Below are 19,006 nucleotides of genomic sequence, written 5' to 3' on the forward strand. Positions count from 1 at the left end.
ATAAGCCATATATGTCAGCTTAACAAACACAAAATTTAGTGCCATCAAATTTGCGAGTAAATATTTTTGCATTGATTTTTACCAGCAATATTCATATCTTTAGCAAGGCAGAGTCAACACATTTAACAAATTAATGTGCATCCACAATTGTCATTTCAGGTACATACATTCCCTTTGAAGAAGACTAACGCATCAGATCAAATAATTAATTTTCCTCAAAGTCAAATGATTACCATACACAAAATTGCAAAAGGCACTAATTAATGAAAGACAGCCTGCTTTAGAAATCATGAAGCTTGAACGTTGACCATGTTGGAGACCATTCCAGGCTATCTCTCCCTCCCCCCAAACAAACAAAAACACCACTTCTCCCCATCCCAAATAACTCTTTGTCTACAGAATGATTAGTGCCAATGTTTTCAAAAGACTTAGGGCGCATATCAATTCATATCCGTCCGGGATGAGTTCCGGAAAAATTGCAGACATTTAATTGGGTATAAATTTAAGGATTCTGAACAACTTCCCCGCAATCTTCCTGCAAGGTAGTTATCAGTATTGGTGAGTCAAGTAGTTTGCTAATGAACATTTTCCTGGAACATGTCCCGGACACACAGAGCTTCAATTCTTGCCAAGTGAATGATTTTACCTGCAACTTGTTCAGAACCCGTCCGGGATACGAATTGAGATGGACCTGTACTGTCTTCAAGAGGCGACATCCCAAGCTGATATTTTTTTCACAGGAGACAAACAGCCTAAAAGAATTTGACCAAGTGCCCTTACCTATTGAGACTAATCAGGCTCTGCCTATGGCCTGAACGGCAGGGCTTGAGACCCTTGACTATGTGGATGGACATGAAGTGATTCTGGACGATGGTAGACAGGATGGGACCCTCCTCTCTGGACGACAGATGCTTGCAGGCTCGGAGGACATCATAACCATCTTTACCTTGGGCTATATAGTCTTTGGTACACAATCTATAAATCTGTACATGGAAAAACAATACTACTTAATTTTTGATAAAAGTTCTTCACTCTTAAAAAGGGCAGTAAAGTTATAATACTGACACATTGTTTAAAATGGGTCTGTTCTGTTAAACCCTTGGTGCACACATTTTTTTGATTTAATGCTCAGGTTATAACATTTCGACAACCCTGTCCGACAAAGGGTTAACCCTTACAGTCAGGTGGCATATGGTCGGAATCGTGACCGACTGGGCCAAAGCACCAAACTTGGCAGAAAGATTCTTATAGCGCTAGAGAAGATATTTAGAAGGGGTGACACCTGAAATTCTTTTGGGAAGGGTGCCTAATTTGCATAAATCGTTAATCCCTGCCGTGTAATATATTTATTCCCATATTCGGGTATATTTTTATTTTTTATTTTTTTTTGAAAAGTGTATTTTGGTGATTCTACTTGCATATTCTTACTTCAATAACGTTTTGTAAAGCATATAAGTGACTGAATAATTAGGAGGACATAGTAAAGAACCAAAATTGCTATTATTGTACCCTAAAGTTACGCACATTTACCTTTTCCTTAGATATCATCAACTAGTCTCGCCAAACGTGGGAATTGATGAGCTTCAAATTCACAAAGTTACTTACTGGCATAGTTACCCTAACAAAAATAAGTGGAAATCATGTGAAAATTGATAACATCTTGGTGTTTAGCCCAAAAGACCAAAAAAGGGGATAAAATGTGGTGTCTGTAAATTGGGCTACTACGGGAAGGGTAATGTGGGGACTTGAACAAGTTCAAAGAAATCCCCCCAAATAAGAGATTATTGTTGTTCACAATAATTTTGTCTACGCCAAAACGTTTTCTCAACAATAATTTTGGGACTTTCCTTGAACTTGTTCCAGTCTTCCAACCCTTCACCTACTTGTTAGCCCAATTTATGGACTCCTCGTTTTTTTTTCCAGTTATTTGTTTTCTGGGCTAAATATCACAATGTTATCATTGTTCACATGATTTTACATAAGGTTTTAATAGGGTAACTGTGCCAGTAAGCCACTCGGTGAATTTGAAGTTCATCAATGCTGATGTTTGGCAAGACTAATTGATGATATCTGGAGACAAGGTAAATGCGCGCAACTTTAGGGCATTATAGTAGCCATTTTGGATCGTTTCTATATCCTCATAATTATTCAGTCACTTATATGCTTTGGAAAATGTTATTTAAGTAAAGATATAGAATCCCCAAAATACACTTTTCAATTTTGTTTTTTTTTAAATATACCCCCATATGGGAATAAATATATTACACGCAGGTATTAACAAATTATGCAAATTAGGCACCCTTCCAAAAATAATTTCAGGTGTCACCCCTTCTAAATATCTTCTCTAGGTCCATAAGAATCTATCTGCCAAGTTTGGTGCTTTGGACCAGTCGGTCACGATCTTGACGAATATTAGATCTAAGCCACCTGACTATTATGGGTGTAAAGATTTCATCAACGTATAAAAAACTGATGTATTTTCGTATGTGTCATTCTATAAATAAAGGATTTAAAGTGTGCATATTTCTGTCCCTGTTAACTGTTTATTTTGTAATTTGCCATTCAAGCATCATCACCAATGACTTCAAATGATTTTTTATTTGTTGGGTAGGTAGTTTGCAATTAACGACCACTTTTGGAGGACCACTGCATTAATAAGGAGTGCATCAGAATTATAAAATAACAGCGTTGCTGTTGAAACCCCTCAGCCGAAGTTTGTCGAAAAGGGCAAACTGACATTCCATGCAGAAACTATTAACTCACCACAGTGACCTTGACCTTTGCAATCCACTACCAAAGTAAGACACCAAAATCTCATTTCTAATTCAGGTTATCATCCAGAAACTATTTACCTTTAGCTCACCACAGTGACCTTGACCTTTGACCCAAAACCAATCCCAACTTGCCTACTCCCAAGGGCAACCCCCTACCAAAGTTAGACACCAAAATCTCATTTCTAACTGAAGTTATCATCCGGAAACCATTTACCTTTAACTCACCACGGTGACCTTGACCTTTGACCTTTTGACCCCAAAACCAATCCCAACTTACCTACTCCCAAGGGCAACCCCCTACCAAAGTTAGACATTAAAATCTCATTTCTAACTCAAGTTATCATCCGGAAACCATTTACGTTTAACTCACCACGGTGACCTTGACTTTTGACCTTTTGACCCCAAAACCAATCCCAATTTACCTACTCCCAAGGGCAACCCCCTACCGAAGTTACAATCCCAAACAACATTTCTAACTCAAGTTATCATCCAGAAACTAAGCTGCCCGGACGGACGGACGGACGGACGTTCCAGCCAGACGGAATTGTGGGGTGATAGCATTGTGTTCCCATTATCCCTTTTTCTAAAGATTCTCTTCTGGGGTGATGTTTTTCTATTGTGAAAATAGTGGGGTGATGTGTCCTGAAAGGAACATCAGACATACGGACGGACGGACGCCGTAGGCGTTGACAATACCCCTCGAGCCTCTCGGCTGAGGGGTAACAATTTTAGATGACAGATGCAACAGGGACACAAAGTGTACCACAAATTTATAGAATGAAGATTGTGCAAACCCTAAACTGTTGAAGTTCAGCTCAGTGGATATTACACCTTTCGAGAAAACAGTGAAAAAACCATGCACAACCTTTTGATTACGAAACATGATTTCTTCATAAAATAAAATTCTTTATTCCCAACGATCAGTTAATTGAGTGATTGTTGGAAATCACCTACATGAACACTTCTTGATTTTGCTATAAAATGACAGTGTGTTAAGTACCAGTACCATATTTGGGATAAATGCAAATGATCCTGGTACTTACCTTACTTGGAGAAACAGGCTGACCCCCGACACTAATGGAGTAAGGATCCACTCGACAGCCTGGGGAAGCCTCGGGGTTAAATCCAAACTTCATTCCTCCTACTTGAGGGAAGCGGCCATCTTTCTTAGGATGTTGGGAGACGCCGTTCTCTAGAGCTTGCCACAGCTGAATGCCTGCATTCACAAAACATTAGTTATGATCAACATGGGTCATTTTCCTGATGGAATAACATACAATTCCAAAAACAACATTGCCACAACCAAAGTTCTACATGCATTTATACTAGGTGAAAAACCAAACCAAACTGTATTATTTCCTTACAAATATACGTCAGACTCGTCTTTGAATTTGCTAACTAAATTTCTGAACGTGTAGCTATCGAAGCACATACAGATATAAAAGTTTGGGGAAAAAACCCAAATAATGGAACTGCACTTTTTATAAAAAAAAACTGAGCAAAAGCTCTCACAAACTGACAGAAATGTCACAAAAATTAACACTAAGGTTTTGACATCAATGTAAAAGGCAGAAAGAGTTATATATGTCTGATGTATCTGATAGAGTTATATGGTATAGTTATCTGGCATCAACTGACGTTATATCTTTGATGAAATGTTATTGTTATATCGTGCTTGGATACTGTAATTTCATTGGTCTAGGACGGCCACGTGTCTGGACAATAAAAATGCATGTCACACACTGAGGGTGATATCACATTGCTTTCATTGCGCGTTGCGCCCGCATGTGGAACCTGGCAGCGCACTAGCTCTGCGCAATGAGAACTGCAACGTCAAACGCTCAGTCTCGTGTCCAGCAGGACATCAAACCTTCAGTTATCAAAGGTTGCATCTCAGTGATTTAATATTTACTTCTCATACAGTAGGCTACAACCATGTATCTTTTAGAGTTATTGGCATGATATAACAAAACAATTTTTGACTACTGTAATGTGGGATATGTCGTTTTTAACCTCCTTGGGACGCATAGCACCCTCGGCGAATATGTGCCTCTGGGTGTTCAAACCGTCATATCCCACATCACAGCAGTCAACAATTGTTTTTACCTTAATTGTTTACACCTTAAACATGAGTTAACTTTGGAGAATTTTTTTCAAAGGGGGTCTAAGCAAAATTATGCAATGCACCTGAGAACTTCGTTATTTTTGTGGAAGCATGTAACAGGACTCCTGCTCCTTTAGGAAAATAAAATTCCATGACTTTTCCATGACCACATTATGAAAATCCACAACATCGTTCATCAAAATGCACATCACAACTGTAAAACTTGTTCACGGGGCAAAATAAATTGAAGTCAAAATGCTAGCATTAGCCAATGTTGTCGCATTTTGTCAGGTACAAAATTCAGATTTCCGATGCTAAATTATGAAAATTCCATGACTTTTCCAAGACTTCTGTCATTTTTACAAATTTCTATGACTTCTCCAGACCCGAAAATTGAAAGTAAAATTCCATGAATTTTCCAGGTTTTTTTTCAGGCCGCGAGATCCCTAAAATAACATACGGAGTACTTATACTGCAGTGATGTGTTTTGCAACTTGAAGTAAAACAAAACCAAGATCAATCTTCCAAATCTTTTCAATTTCTTTCTTAAATGCTGTAATTACCAGTTAATTGAAGCACAACCAACGAGTCAACCATTGGCAGGAGACACGTCAGGTCTTTCTTCTTAAACCAGCCAGCTGGGTGGATCATGTCGGACCGGAAAGTCCCTGAATTCAGCAATGCTACATCAGCATTGGTGGAGGCCAGCATTATGTCAGTCACAAAGTTCCCTATAATAGAAAGAAAACAGTGACCATTTCAACCCTCAGATGCAAAGTTCCAACATTCTCTAAATTCCCAGTATACATGTAGGAATACTGAATTTTCAGTGTACGTTTCCTAAATACTGCAAATGTTCTGACGGGCATTTGCGTTTCTTTTGATTTCTGGCAGATTTTGTAAATTATAATTATACGACATTGCACATATGCTAAACAAGATTTCATGTTTTCAACTTTGCAAAGAAGTCTATGGGTACATGGTTATTACTGAATCCTCATTTCGCATTCTTTCACGCAAGCAAAGAAAAGATGGACACTTGCTGTGCACAAACATTGGAACACACATAGCATCCTTATGCTGTACAATGGGGTTTTTTTTGGAGGGGGAAATTTTGCACTCACATTTGTACACGTACAAGAACTGTTTCTTTAAAGGGAAGATACAACATTAGCAAACATCAAAAACAAAATGATCAAGTTACCACGAAATTCTTTACTGGACTGTTGGGGAATGACAGTCTAAAGCATCCCGTACAATCGTGGCTCTTGGTGTGCTGACATTTTTAAGTAAAGTCGTATTTTTGTATCAATTCCCAACGCTGGTCAGCCGACCAGCGTTGGAGAAAACTGGCTTTTTTTTTAAACTGCTCCTAATTTTTCATATTTAGTTATTCCGCATTTTCCTTGCAATTGATTACTCACCTGTGAAGGGGTACAAGTCAGCTAGACTGATTCTCTGACCTTATAATTCCCCAACGTCTATTAATTGCTTTGTTTTACCTTAAGTGGGGTCAGGGAACCAGACTACACGAACAGGATTGGTTTTCTTGGTTTTTACAACATCTAAGAACCCAAAACATGAAACAAAGTCAGTTTAAGAATATTTGCTTTAACATACTAATCCTCCAAATCCATTTACATGTATTTCTGAAAATTACAACAAAAGCATATGCTGTACATTCACTTTAATTCCATTCGTACCTACTACAGTTTTGCATGCAAGTGGGATATTGTAAAAACCCAAAACGAAAAATTGTACTAGCACAGCTGAAATATCAACTGGCTTATTACCCGTGCTGTCGTCGAAGTCTTGTAATGGATCACATGTATATCACAAGTGCTGTCATAGGTATTCAAAAGACCATTCACAAGTCCAGTCACAAGAAACAGGGGGATAAAAATAACAAATGAATGCCTTTGACCCACTTCATTTGAATAGCTTTTGAGTTGGATGACTTGTGATGGACTTACAATGACTTGTAATCCATTATCAAGCACCTGTTTATTACCTAAGTTAGTTTCCTGGGTTCGGATTGAAGCGAATCTGGCGTCCAAGTCCACCTCAATGTTGCCTAGTGTGCCTTCTAACTCTGTGCCAAGAATTTCTGGTTTGAGGGGTAAAATAAGAACATTCTTAAAAAAAAAACAGTGTGAAAGCCAGCTTTATATTTTTCACCCATCTAACAGTATTTAAAAGTCTGTAGTATTTAAAAGTACTATTGATCTTTAAAGTAGTAATACAACTTTCACCTTTATGTCAACCTGTATGGTCAGTAAGAAAAAATGTATTCCAGTGTAAACAAAATCTGAATCTCTGCATAACATCTGTTTTTTGAAAAAAATGTTATAGGCCTATATAAGAATGGCAGAATGCAACATCTTTAACACAGAATCTCAACAATGTGCAAGTCGTTAAATATCCCTGAAATCACAGGAGAAAAAGTATATTGTTCAATTGAAGACCAAGTTTCCTTCATCCCTGTACACAACATGTTCAGAGGTGAATTTAAAAACAGACGTTTGACATTTTCCCAACTGTTTGTTGCATGACTGTAAGTGATGTAAGTGTGATGTAATATGTGATGTGATGTAAAATGATGTAAGTGTGTTTGAATTTGAAACTCTGCATTAATAGTTCATAATAGGTCTCGTTCAAATGACGTCACTTCCTACAGACAATCCACGTGCATCAGCATTTTGAGCTTCAACTTGCACAACGCACAACAGCTGCGTCGTATTTCGAACACATGACGAGCAACAAGCGTGCGTGTTAGGAACATTTTCAACACTGCACAATGTGTACGTAGTTGCAGTTTTCGTACATAGATGGCCGTCATTGAGCTAGCCGTATTGACTATGCATGCCAGTTCCCTTTTGGGCATAGGCCTCGTTGTTAAGCTGTGTGACTTAAGATCAGAAGGTCAGGAATCCCAGTCAAGCTTGGGGCCACATGTTGCATCCTGCAGGCAAGCCACTTCGCCTCCACTTGTTTCTCTCCACCTAGCACAGGCGTAGCCAGGAATTTTAAAACAAGGGGGGCCAAGTCCGGCCAACCTTAACAAACCCCTTTGTGTATGGTTTGTGCGTTTAATCATTTAAAGGGTCCATGTGATGACATTTTCTTAGGAATACATTTTGTTTAATTTTCTACTCCTCTTAAATGCATGAAAACTATTTGACATCCCTTTTTTAGTTATTTAAGTGAAAAGAGCACTTCTTTAAACATTTTTTAAAAATTCTATGCTTTAACGGACAACTGAGAGTGATTTTGCTGTAATGTTATTTCAGGAAGCAGTTTATTAGGGGTTTGCTGTTCAAATTGTGAACCCAAAATTTGTTCACTGAAAACATTTGTGAGAAAGGTTGCCTATTGGCTTACTGCCATGTTCTGACACAATAACGAATCACCAAAGAAAAGAAATTTTGCGACAGCAATATATCCAAAATTCTGGCAACATTTTGTGCTGAAATAGCTGTAGCATTGAGTTTTGTGCCCGGAATGACATCACAGTTTTACTCATGAATATGGAAATTTGCATCAGCATAAAAACAAAAAAAGGCACCAAAACACTCTTGAAAATGGCAAAACGAAAATCAAAATAAGGTTAAAATGGGACAAAAAGTTACATTTTTAAGGATTGCATTAAAAAATTACATTGCATGGGCACTTTAATATTGAAGCGATATTGTTCATCATACCATGGCAACAGATTATAGTCGATGAATGAATTTTGCGGAAGCTGTTTAAATATTCAACAGTGCGAGTTACATGCAATATAATACTGATGCTTTGTAGTCCCATAATTTTGTGCAGACCTGCGCGTTAATCGTTGTTCCACATGTATTCTTAATCAGTGTCCTAGACAGGGTGAAATAATTGCATGGGGGAATTTGTTCGTCAAGGACTAAGGCAAGCGCACAGCATGAAGCCCTTACAGCGTGAAGCAGGCCCTGGAAAATTTTGGATTCTAGATGCTCTGTGATAAGGTGATTCCTGGCCACTTTCCCCTGCCTTTTTTTCGCAAGATTATAAGATTATAAAGATTATAAGGAGACTCTGGAGAGTTCATTTCATTGGTTTACTCTTACTCTTATAAAGTTTCATATTAATCAAAGTTGAGAACCATGTTTTTCCATCTCCATATTTTTAATAAAATTTACTTTTGGAAAAGGGATTACCGTAATTTTTGGAATATAAACCGCGCGGCGTATAAGTCGCAGCACGCAAAAATCTGAAAATTAAGATTTGAAGTCGGCGTATAAGCCGCACTGGCACTGGCATATAAGCCGCACCGACCGCAGCGGTTTCAATTATTTTTAAGGCTTCCAAATTCTAGTCAAAATGCTCTGAACCAGTTCCATTTACACTATGAAAACTATAACAAGGGCCACAAAAGTTATATCAAATCATTTACAGTCAGTAGGCCTACTCTTACAAACAAATATGGAAATTTGTGATGAGAAATAAACACCAGGAATTGCTGCTGGCTGGCCCGTACGTCCCCGGCCTTAAAAGTTAGAGCATGGCCTGGCAGCCTGCGCCGGCTTGCGAATGACAACGTTTTCCCGCAGCACTTGAGAGAGTATGCAACCCACCATGTGTCGTCTGACTGGAGCACTACAAATCTTGCTTTGTGGCAACAGATGCTGATTTGTTTTGTCCTAAGAATAAACAGGTCCGTTTTTACAACAAAAGTTATCAAATTGTTATTATTACTAATGAGAAGTAAGGTCAAAAATTCAAGTTTCGATCGTAAATTTCTTCAAAAACAGTCACCATGATGCTGACATTTTTATGGACGCATCCATTAATTTCGTAAGGGGTAATTTAGCCCCTGTTTTGAGTTTTACATCGTTTCTTGAATACACTTCAAGAAAAAAAATATATTGTGACTTTGAACAACTGATTATCGAATAAAGAAATGTTTCGAACTCCATAAAAAAGTATTAGTTGTCTTTTTGATATTTTAAAACAGTGGAAATATTGTTAATTATTGTTCCCAAGAAAGTACACCCCTTTATTACCACAAATGGTGTGGTCTGCATGGGGCCGGGAATACAGCGCATGCAGCAGCACCAGTATCACGTACCGGTACGGCTGGTCGAAAGCAGCATCGAAGAGACCGTGAGCTTTCACTCACGCATATGGCCGGCCGGCCTGCCGTACTTTTTCTGCTCGGTACCTTTTCGTGGGACGTGCTTTCGGTTTGTTAAAAAGAGGGCGCTGTTGAACATGGCTGCTGGGTTTTTAATTTGTCTCCAGTTTGAATGTAAAAAATCCATTTTTATCATGTTGCGTGTACACCATCCTGCTTTTTTGGACTTGTTTTTAGCCTTGTGAGTCGTCATAGATTAAGGTATGATGCATTTTGCCAGTGTATTGCCGTTCTATACCGAGATTTTTGTGACTGTTTTGTGTCAGCTTGTATCATTCAGTGGCACATTGACTTATTCACCACAGCAATTGCGGCACAACTATTTGTGCTTTCATTCATCAACAGACTCAGAGATAGTTTTTCATCCTAGTAGTTCCTTGCTAGTGAACTGTGACATGATTCCTGTTACAGTTGGAAACCGTGCCTCACTACTCCATAGTTGTCGGAATGTATGCACTTGCACGAATCTGATTCAGATACATACCAGTCATGTCAGTAAATACAACCAGTCGAAAGTTGCCACGTTCTGCATGTTGAATGCTCGATCAATCAAAAACAAGGCTGATGAGTTCGTTGAGTCTGTGCTGGATAAGGGTTTGGATGTGGAAGGAATTTCCGAGACTTGGCTTACTCCGAATGACCCAGCTGTTATCGCTGATTTAACTCCTGATGGATACTCCTTCCATCATATACCACGTGCCAGTAAACGTGGAGGAGGTGTTGGCCTACTATGCAAGAATTCAATCAAGATTACAATCAAGAAGAATTGCAGGAAGTTTTCTACTTTTGAAGTTCTGCAAGCGGAACTGGCCGGCACAGAGACTTCTATTCATCTTGTGATCATCTACCAGCCACCAGGGTTTCCTGTCAGTGCATTTCTTGATGAGTTTGCTCCATTTATCGAAACCTACCTTTTTGTGCAATCATCATTATTCATTACTGGGGACTTCAACATACACATGGACAATCCATCAGCTGCAAACCCTTCTCAGTTTTTGGATGTGCTTGCTTCTCATGGATTGAAACAATACATCAGTGTCGCCGATACATTTGAAATCAGTGTAATTTAATCCAAAAAAAACTCAAACAAAAGAGCAATAACAGTCAAACTCAACAGCTTAACACTAGTGTTTAGCCATGTCATGACCACAAAAATTAACGTTTTCCATGAAAAATTTCCCAAAATTTTCTTGGTATTATTATTCAGTCCAATTTCAATTTTCGCGCCTAACCTTAGGTTCAGGTTTACTGTACGCAAAACCATCAGCAGATCGGCGGCAAGACAAAATGTGAAAGATACATGTACATGCATGTGTTCTTCTATCGTCTGACATCAACAGAAAGTAAATCATCGGCGATTGTAATTTGCACATGTTACATCACAATTTGCAGGAAGCATTGTCACTTTTTAATGTAAAAAAATAACTCAATTGTAGATGACGCTGCTCAAGCTGAGAATAAACATCAGTGATATTGGGAATTGCTACTTAGCTATACCCTACCACTGAACTATGATCTTGAGTCCAAAAAAAATCCCTGCGTGCACTTGAGAAAACAACACACTACGTTCCGTCATGTCAGAGAATAGTGGTCAGAGCATGTCTGCAACACTAAAGGGTTTTGTGACAAAAATGGCTGATTGTTTTTTCCTGAGAACGAACATGTCCCTTTTAATTAGTACCAAACTTCTCAGATTTTCTTTTGACAGCCACTTGAGTTCAATTTTTTTTCAGATTGCGACTCCCTTCGAAAAATCAAGCCAGTGCCGAAATTTTTTGGACAGATTCATTTATAGTTTCAGGGGTGCTACTAAAAACATTTCTTCAGAGTTATACATCGTTTTTTGAGTAAATACTTTACGGTAATTATATGGTGATGTTGAAGAACTCATTTTCAAACAAGAAAATTACTTACTCCAAGTAATTAAAGTATCATTTGTAATTTTGAAAGGAAAGGGAACGAAGGCAAATTGTTTATACTAAAGCACAACCCTTGACCGTAAATTGTGTGGTCCAAAGAGTATTGTGTGTGACACGTACATGTGGATCACACTGGCAGTGACACTGCACAGTTCATCGTGCTGCGCGTTCTTTGTAGAGAATGCATACGTTCGTATGCATGATAGCATGGATATCAGCCTATTTGTACGTACGGGTACAGGTACTACGGTGGGGATAACACCATTTGTTTTTTTGAGGATAACACCTTTTTTTATTTGTCATAAATTTATTGTTAAGGCATAGGGAACAATGATGGCCATGGCCCCCTCTGCCCCCCCCCCCCCCCCCCCCATTTGGGTATGCCATTGCCACACAGGAGTATAACGAAAATGCATCCCATCCAGGGGAAAATAGAAATATTCTCAGTCATCTCATGCCAAGGACAGACTTTTTACTTTGCATACTTTTTGGCCGATAGGCAACTTACTCTTGTAATTGGTGATGATTTCCTTCACCTCCGCGTCCTCGAGCACCTCAGATGTGACGTCGATGCGTTCCACCTTCACCCTGGTTTGGCCAAAATCAGAAAAGGTCAGCTGCAGTTGGGACAGGGTCCTGAAGTCTGTGCCGCTCTTTACGATGAACTTCCCGTTCCGCTGCAAGAAAACAAATTTACAGTACAATCTGATTCAAAATGAAGCAATGACTTTTCCTGAGGAATAGCAGGGGCTGCCGCGCATTCCCGAGAGTTTCAAAAAGACACAAATGTCCCATATCATACGCAGCCAACAGTAGTTTGGTTTTATGTTAGGCCAAGTAAAAAAATAAACCAGTTTTTTTGTCCCCGCCCACTTCCTTTTTCCCGCATACCTTGTTTTTTGGGTTTTTTGTAATTCAAACATTTGTAATATATTTTCTAAAATATAGTTTGCACAAATATTGTTTTATTTATACATTTTCATTTGTTTCCAACAAAATTTTAGCTACATGTATGTAAAAAGGGCGACAGCTCCTTTGGTCATAATTTTATATCAGCAAAAGAGTCGGGTAAATATGGAAGAACCCATCCCCCATGTTGGAAAATCTACCATCTTGGGGGGAAAAAGGGGGGGGGCCTCTTTCATTTTTTCAAAAAGCCTGAATGAAAACTATTTGAATTATTTATTCTGCTTTAGACCAATAAGTCAAAAAGACAAATGTTGTGACTTACTCTGTAAGAAAAGAATAAAAAGGCTCTGATTCCTTATGCTTTTTTCGACAGATGTGAAAGCTGAGTCCAGGCTGCATCATGTGCATAAACATACTGTGCAACGTGTTGTGCCTCAATTCCAATGATGTGCTACACGGTATCCAAGTTATAATTATCATAAGTCACATTCCTTCTTTCCGCAAAGTCTAAATTAAAAAGTTTCCTGTCGCAGACATTTTTCGAAGACTCCTTTGCAGCTGCAGATAAGTAAAACTCTGAGAACAAAAGATCAAGGTCCACCCAAATTTAACTGTCAGTTTATTCCAAATTTCCAAAAGTAGCTTCAGAGTCCAAACTGAAATATCTATTGCCCTAGATAATTCGTATGACATCACTAACAAAATTGGCCCTAATGTATTGCTTCCATTAGGCATTTAGCAGCCTCACAAATGTGACAAGTGTAACGATGGTTGCCATGGTTACCTCCATCAGTTCGTAATCGTGGTCGTGCCCACCAAGGATCAAATCAACGTCGTCCACGTTGTCGGCCAGCCGTACGTCATTAGGCATCCTCATGTGAGTCAGTGCTATCACATAGTCAGCTCCCTGCAGAAGGTTAGAACACAGAAATACACAAAGAGCTCGCTTATGTGCATAAAAGTCATCATTTTGATATAAAGTACCACAATGTATAGGAAATACTTACAAGCAACCCCAGTTGCAAACTCGTTTGACAAAGGTTAATGATGCGCAATGAATTATTTACACAGAAAACACAAAGCTTTAATAGAACAGTCACTTCCAGTATTAAATATTTGTTCTTGTGTTTAGTAAATTTTGTTCTAGTCTCTGTATATCATAAAGCTTTGTCATTGAATCTATAAATCAGGGGTGTGATTGGTCTGTGACAAAGAAACCTGAAAACTTTATGCATGACGTGCAGACTCCGGCGAGTGTGAAGCAATTACGGCGTGGAGTCGGGGGCCCGCTTAAGGGCCCCGGAAATTTTTTGATTGTAGATGCTCTGTGGTGCAATCTGTGGCGAATACTGGGCACTTTCCCCTGAAATTTTGGAGCAGAATTTGTTTTAATTTTAAGAAGAATTTTCCTTCATTTGTTAAAATGTACTCTTGTACTTACTATAAAGTTTCTTCTGTACTCAAAGTTGAGAACCATGCATTTTCATGTTACCTCGCCGTATTTGCCATGCTTTGATGTGCTTTGGGTGTTTCACATGCACATGGGATATGAGCGATTTCTTTCCACTCGACGCGTAGTTGATAATGTTGTTGCAAACATTGCAAAAACCTTGCCAGCGGTTGCTATTTTATGGAAACACTCTTGAAATTCATGCTGATGCCCGTCAATAATAACGGAGTCCCGAAACCATTCCCACCGGAACTTATTTTTCACTTCTTTATCAAACTCTCACACTGATAAATCTCCTTGCGATCCCACAGTATCAACTTGGGCGCAGCCATGTTGATAGCATACGTACACAAACACTCCGAGCCGACGCACGTAAAACAACAAAGTGCATAATCCACATGATTGTACTGTACTGTATGCCACGCATTGTGCACGCTGAGTAATATTAGTCTACACCTGACCAGCGCAACACGTGCATCTCGAATATCGACACAGGAACTAGACCTAAATAATCACAACCTCGGACCCGAGCGAAAAAATCACATGATCGCGCTAAAGGCAACGCATGGTCTTCAACTTCATTCTCACATTGGGTATTCAATATGTGCGTGCGTTAAAAGATATATCGATCAACAAAGTAATGTCCGTCGGATATTTCAGCAAGCAAAACGCATTATGAATAATTAATTAGCGCATTCTACCCCTCTATTTTCTCAACGGATGCACATGATTCACGTTGGTGGACTTTTGAGGCCCAAAAAAACGGATTTCCGGAAAAAAACGGAGAAATCACATCCCTGATAAATAAAAGTTGTGGTGAATAATGCCTTGTATTTTGTCTAGAAAACACCACGCTTCGCATTCCAACCAAAGACAATCTTCAGTAGGTATATATAGTATACCTGTGAATATGTGATGCAATCAAGCTAAATGAGTCGTTTGTTGACCCTGGTCTATTTTTTTTTTACCGATTTGAAAAGAGCACAATCTCAGCATAACTGCTATGAAAACTGCATGCTGATACCAACTTTATTTCAAAAATTATGGAAGTCGGAACACCAACAGATGTACAAAAATGTAGTGATGTGATGAAGTGGCCTTATAGTGAGGTGCCTTAGTGACAAAAATGCCAAGGATCGTGACACGGTGGACAAAAGCACCATTTTTTCACCAAAGCATCTCCATGGTATACCTTTTCGAAAAAAAGACGGACGCAAAAAATTGGATGATGGGAAGGGCATGTATGACGTCATTATGACGTCATCAGCTAATTATTACATGAAAAACATATAAATTGATAATATCTTTAGAACGACAAGCATGACAACAACAAATGTGGTATCAAATTAAAGGGAACAACAAGATCTTTCATTTGAGTGGTATGTCAGTGGGATGGAATGTAGTACAGGGTGGTTTTTTTTTGCCAAAAAGCCCTTTTTTGGTAAAAAATAAATAAATTGGTGCTCAAATCATGGATTTGGGGTAATCATTTTGGCACCTTGTTTAAACATACAGCCGTAAGTGGTATTGTGACTTTTGGTTCTTAAGTCAGAAAGAATGGTTCAAATACTATGCCAAGAGAGTTTTCGTAATTGATTATTGTTTTTTTTAATGTTTAAACTTATTCCAAAGATAAGATAGGCGGACAAAAAAATGTAACATAAGTTACAGTCGGATGCCCATCCCAGAGTATCTAAGTTACAGATTCATCACATGTCTCGTTGTCGAGCTTGGAGGGGTTAGGCAATCTGCCGGGTGCATCTGCGATCACCATCATAGCACCAGGTTTGTAGATATCGTCGAAGTTGTATCCTTGTAGCTTTAAGACGCTGCAAGCGGTGTGGTGTACTGGCTAGGATTTTGGGCCAGATCGTAACCAATGGATTTAATGGTCAGTGACATCAATGAAGATTGAGCCGAATGAAGTTGCAGCAGTGCCACGGCTTCCCTCTCGATATTCGAGAATATGCTCTGGGAAGAGGATCTATAGGCTCTTTGAGGAAAATGCGATGGGTTTACCTTCCTGGGTGTTGCCCAATCCTCTTTCAGATTCATCTACTTTGAGGATGGTTTCTATACCTGTGTGTCGGAGAATCGTAGCCAGGACTGAGTTGAGATGGAGTGTTTAAGGGTTGTAAAAGAAGCTTGATGGTCCTCTTCCCAGAGAAATTGTACATCTTTTCGAAGAAGATCGCTGAAGGGAGCAACTTTGTCTGCGCAATTTGGGGTGTAGTGTGAGACATTGTTGACTATGCTAAGGAACCAGCAGTTTCCATCAGGGCGATGAGACATTCGGCCGCTCGTCATGCTCTTCAAGGGAGACCGAATACTGCAATGTCGTCACGGTGATTGTTCCAACGCATCAAGGCATCTAGCTTATTTTGCCATCAATATTTTTTGGGACTATTATCTTGGCTTACTGATAAGCTGATGAATGGGCGACGAAAGCTGTTAACAACCAAATTGTATGTTGTCAGTTTTTCAGACTGCCCTAGATGAGCAGACCAATACCCTGCTTTTGACGTCTAGCTTGGAGGAGAACCTTTCCAGTGCAAATTCTGGCTTGAGCTCCTCGAGAGTGGGGATTTTTAGAAAACATTATGTGTTTAGCTGCTTAGGATCCGGACACATCCTGAACGGGCCGTCTTTTTTGGCAGTTGCTGTGATAGAGCTGTATCTGTCCGTGTGATGGAAGACTTTTCGTATGACCCAGCCTTTCTCAGTCTTTTTTAGCTTGGCCTGCGGTTTTGGTTTGACTTGAAAGCTGCACCTATGTGGCGGATTTATGTGGGACTGAGTATCTGGCTTGAGGTGTAAGAGAGCGCGTATCTAAGTCGTCGAAAGTATCCAACTGCGTTGGGAGCCGGTACTTCAGGTCTTGAATGTCTCTCACCGGAGTGGTAGTGGTCAGCCCTTTGGTTCCTGTGGGGGCCTGAGGCTTACGGGGCAGTGTGCCAGTGTAGATTTTGACCAAGTGTAGGGTGCGGCTTGTAGGGTACGTGCGGCTCATATAGTAGGGAGCCCATTGATAGCTGGTCCTGGCACATTGACCACTTGGAACTTCTCACGTTGCCAGTCATTCTGCTGGTATACCCATAAGGTGTATCGAACCATGGCAGATGATTCCGGAAACATTATATGCCTTCATTGGGAGGGTTCGTTTCTTCAACGAACTGGTAAGGTATTTGCATTCGAGTTTGTGTTAACCTCGTTGCAGACATGTTGCTAGAGATGATCCGAACAGATCACATCCAGTGTTCGGCGGTGCTCGCTGTTGTGCATCATATGTCCGATGCTGATAAGGTAATGGAGTTGAATGTTTTTGATGACTTGGACATCCAATCTTCTGCAGTAGCCTGAAGAAACCTTTTCTACTGACGAAGGTTAAAGGGCTTCATCGGCTAGGTCGGCGGTCAGTACATCGGCCGTCGCTGCTCTCGGCACTTCTCCTGGAGCTGCCGTAAGTCGAAGACAATGGAGAAGATAATGTCGATCTTTAATCTTTCAGCTCTGAAACCGCACTGCCTCTCAGGGTATATGCGTTCAGCTAGCAGCTGCGATCTGTTCAGCACAACAAGGGCGAAGGCATTCTTAACGATACCGAAGAGGGAGATTCCTCGTGTTGCACAGATCTGGGATTGACGTCCTGGCGATGTTTGAAGTATGGGTGTCTTTTTTGCTTTGAGCGGTGGATCTGTTTATTTGGGAGTGGCCTGTATTACAGTCAGTTCTGCGTGTGATGAGAACGCAGTTTCGTGAGGGTCTTCCTGTGATGACGAGATGAAGCTGAAGCCAGTGACGGGATCTGAGGTGCTTCTGCAGCCTCTGCCCATTCTCAGTTAGCTTGCCAATGCCAAAGTGAGCGATGTAGCTGGGCCAGGAGTTGTGGTCAGATCCCACTCGGGCGTTGAATTCGCCAAGGAGGTACAGTTGTTCTACGACAGGGATACCTCTGATGGTGGTGTTGAGTTCCTCGTAGAACTGGTCCTTAGAATTTTATTGGAAGATGATAATGTTGAGATGCTGTGCTATGCAATGGAGTACTTCAGTGGAGATAGGGCTGCTCATTTCTCCATTTCACCCCAGCACATCCTAACCGATTTGACCCCAAATGGATTAGGCTTACTCCTGACTTATTCTGATTGTTTATGGGCGAATCCACGACAACTTTAGATTTTCAGGCACTTTAAAACGCAAAAAGGAGTCTCACCACTAAATGCATTGGTTTCCACAATCAGATAGTCAATTTGAACATAATGAATACAAAGTGGTAAGCTTTTATTTGTGGGCTGTTGCACAACACTTTAAGCTTTTTTACTTTCGATATATAAAAAGAACGTAGGCCTATGCATGATTTGTTGGAGGTCTTGATTCAAAAGTCTCCTCAAACTGGACATGTATTGATAAAAGTAATGCATACCATCTATTTGCTGGTAACTTAACTATGTATTAGGCCCAAAAAATGATAGTAAACTGTTCTGCTTCCGGTTTCCCTACCTACCCTATTCTGACAGCCCCTACCCTAATTTGTTTTATGGGAAAAATTTAAAAAAAAGAACCCAAAACAATCAATTTCTCCCTTTCACCCTTGACTACACGCAGACGCCTCCATATATGAGTGTACACACACACACAAATCCTTACCTACCAACCCTGTTTTCAAATTCCATGTAATGGGAAGCAGAACTATTT

The 19,006-nt window shown here is 39.9% G+C and overlaps 1 protein-coding gene across 3 annotated transcripts in view; it reads right to left on the reverse strand.

Moving 5' to 3' along the window:
* The window catches only part of LOC119719387 (mannosylglucosyl-3-phosphoglycerate phosphatase-like), a 66,674-nt gene that overhangs the window by 11,345 nt on the left and 36,323 nt on the right, over window positions 1-19,006 (reverse strand). For all 3 annotated transcript variants that reach the window (XM_038188817.1, XM_038188819.1, XM_038188818.1), the window contains exons 7-12: window positions 13,649-13,771; window positions 12,464-12,632; window positions 6,890-6,985; window positions 5,442-5,609; window positions 3,818-3,990; window positions 781-983 (exon numbers count right to left, since the gene is read on the reverse strand). In XM_038188817.1, the coding sequence (XP_038044745.1) occupies window positions 781-983; window positions 3,818-3,990; window positions 5,442-5,609; window positions 6,890-6,985; window positions 12,464-12,632; window positions 13,649-13,771 (932 nt within the window). The remainder of the gene's footprint in view (window positions 1-780; window positions 984-3,817; window positions 3,991-5,441; window positions 5,610-6,889; window positions 6,986-12,463; window positions 12,633-13,648; window positions 13,772-19,006) is intronic.

This window comes from Patiria miniata, unplaced genomic scaffold (genome assembly GCF_015706575.1).
Source record: "Patiria miniata isolate m_02_andy unplaced genomic scaffold, ASM1570657v1 HiC_scaffold_8, whole genome shotgun sequence".
NCBI classification, from domain to species: Eukaryota; Metazoa; Echinodermata; class Asteroidea; order Valvatida; family Asterinidae; genus Patiria; species Patiria miniata.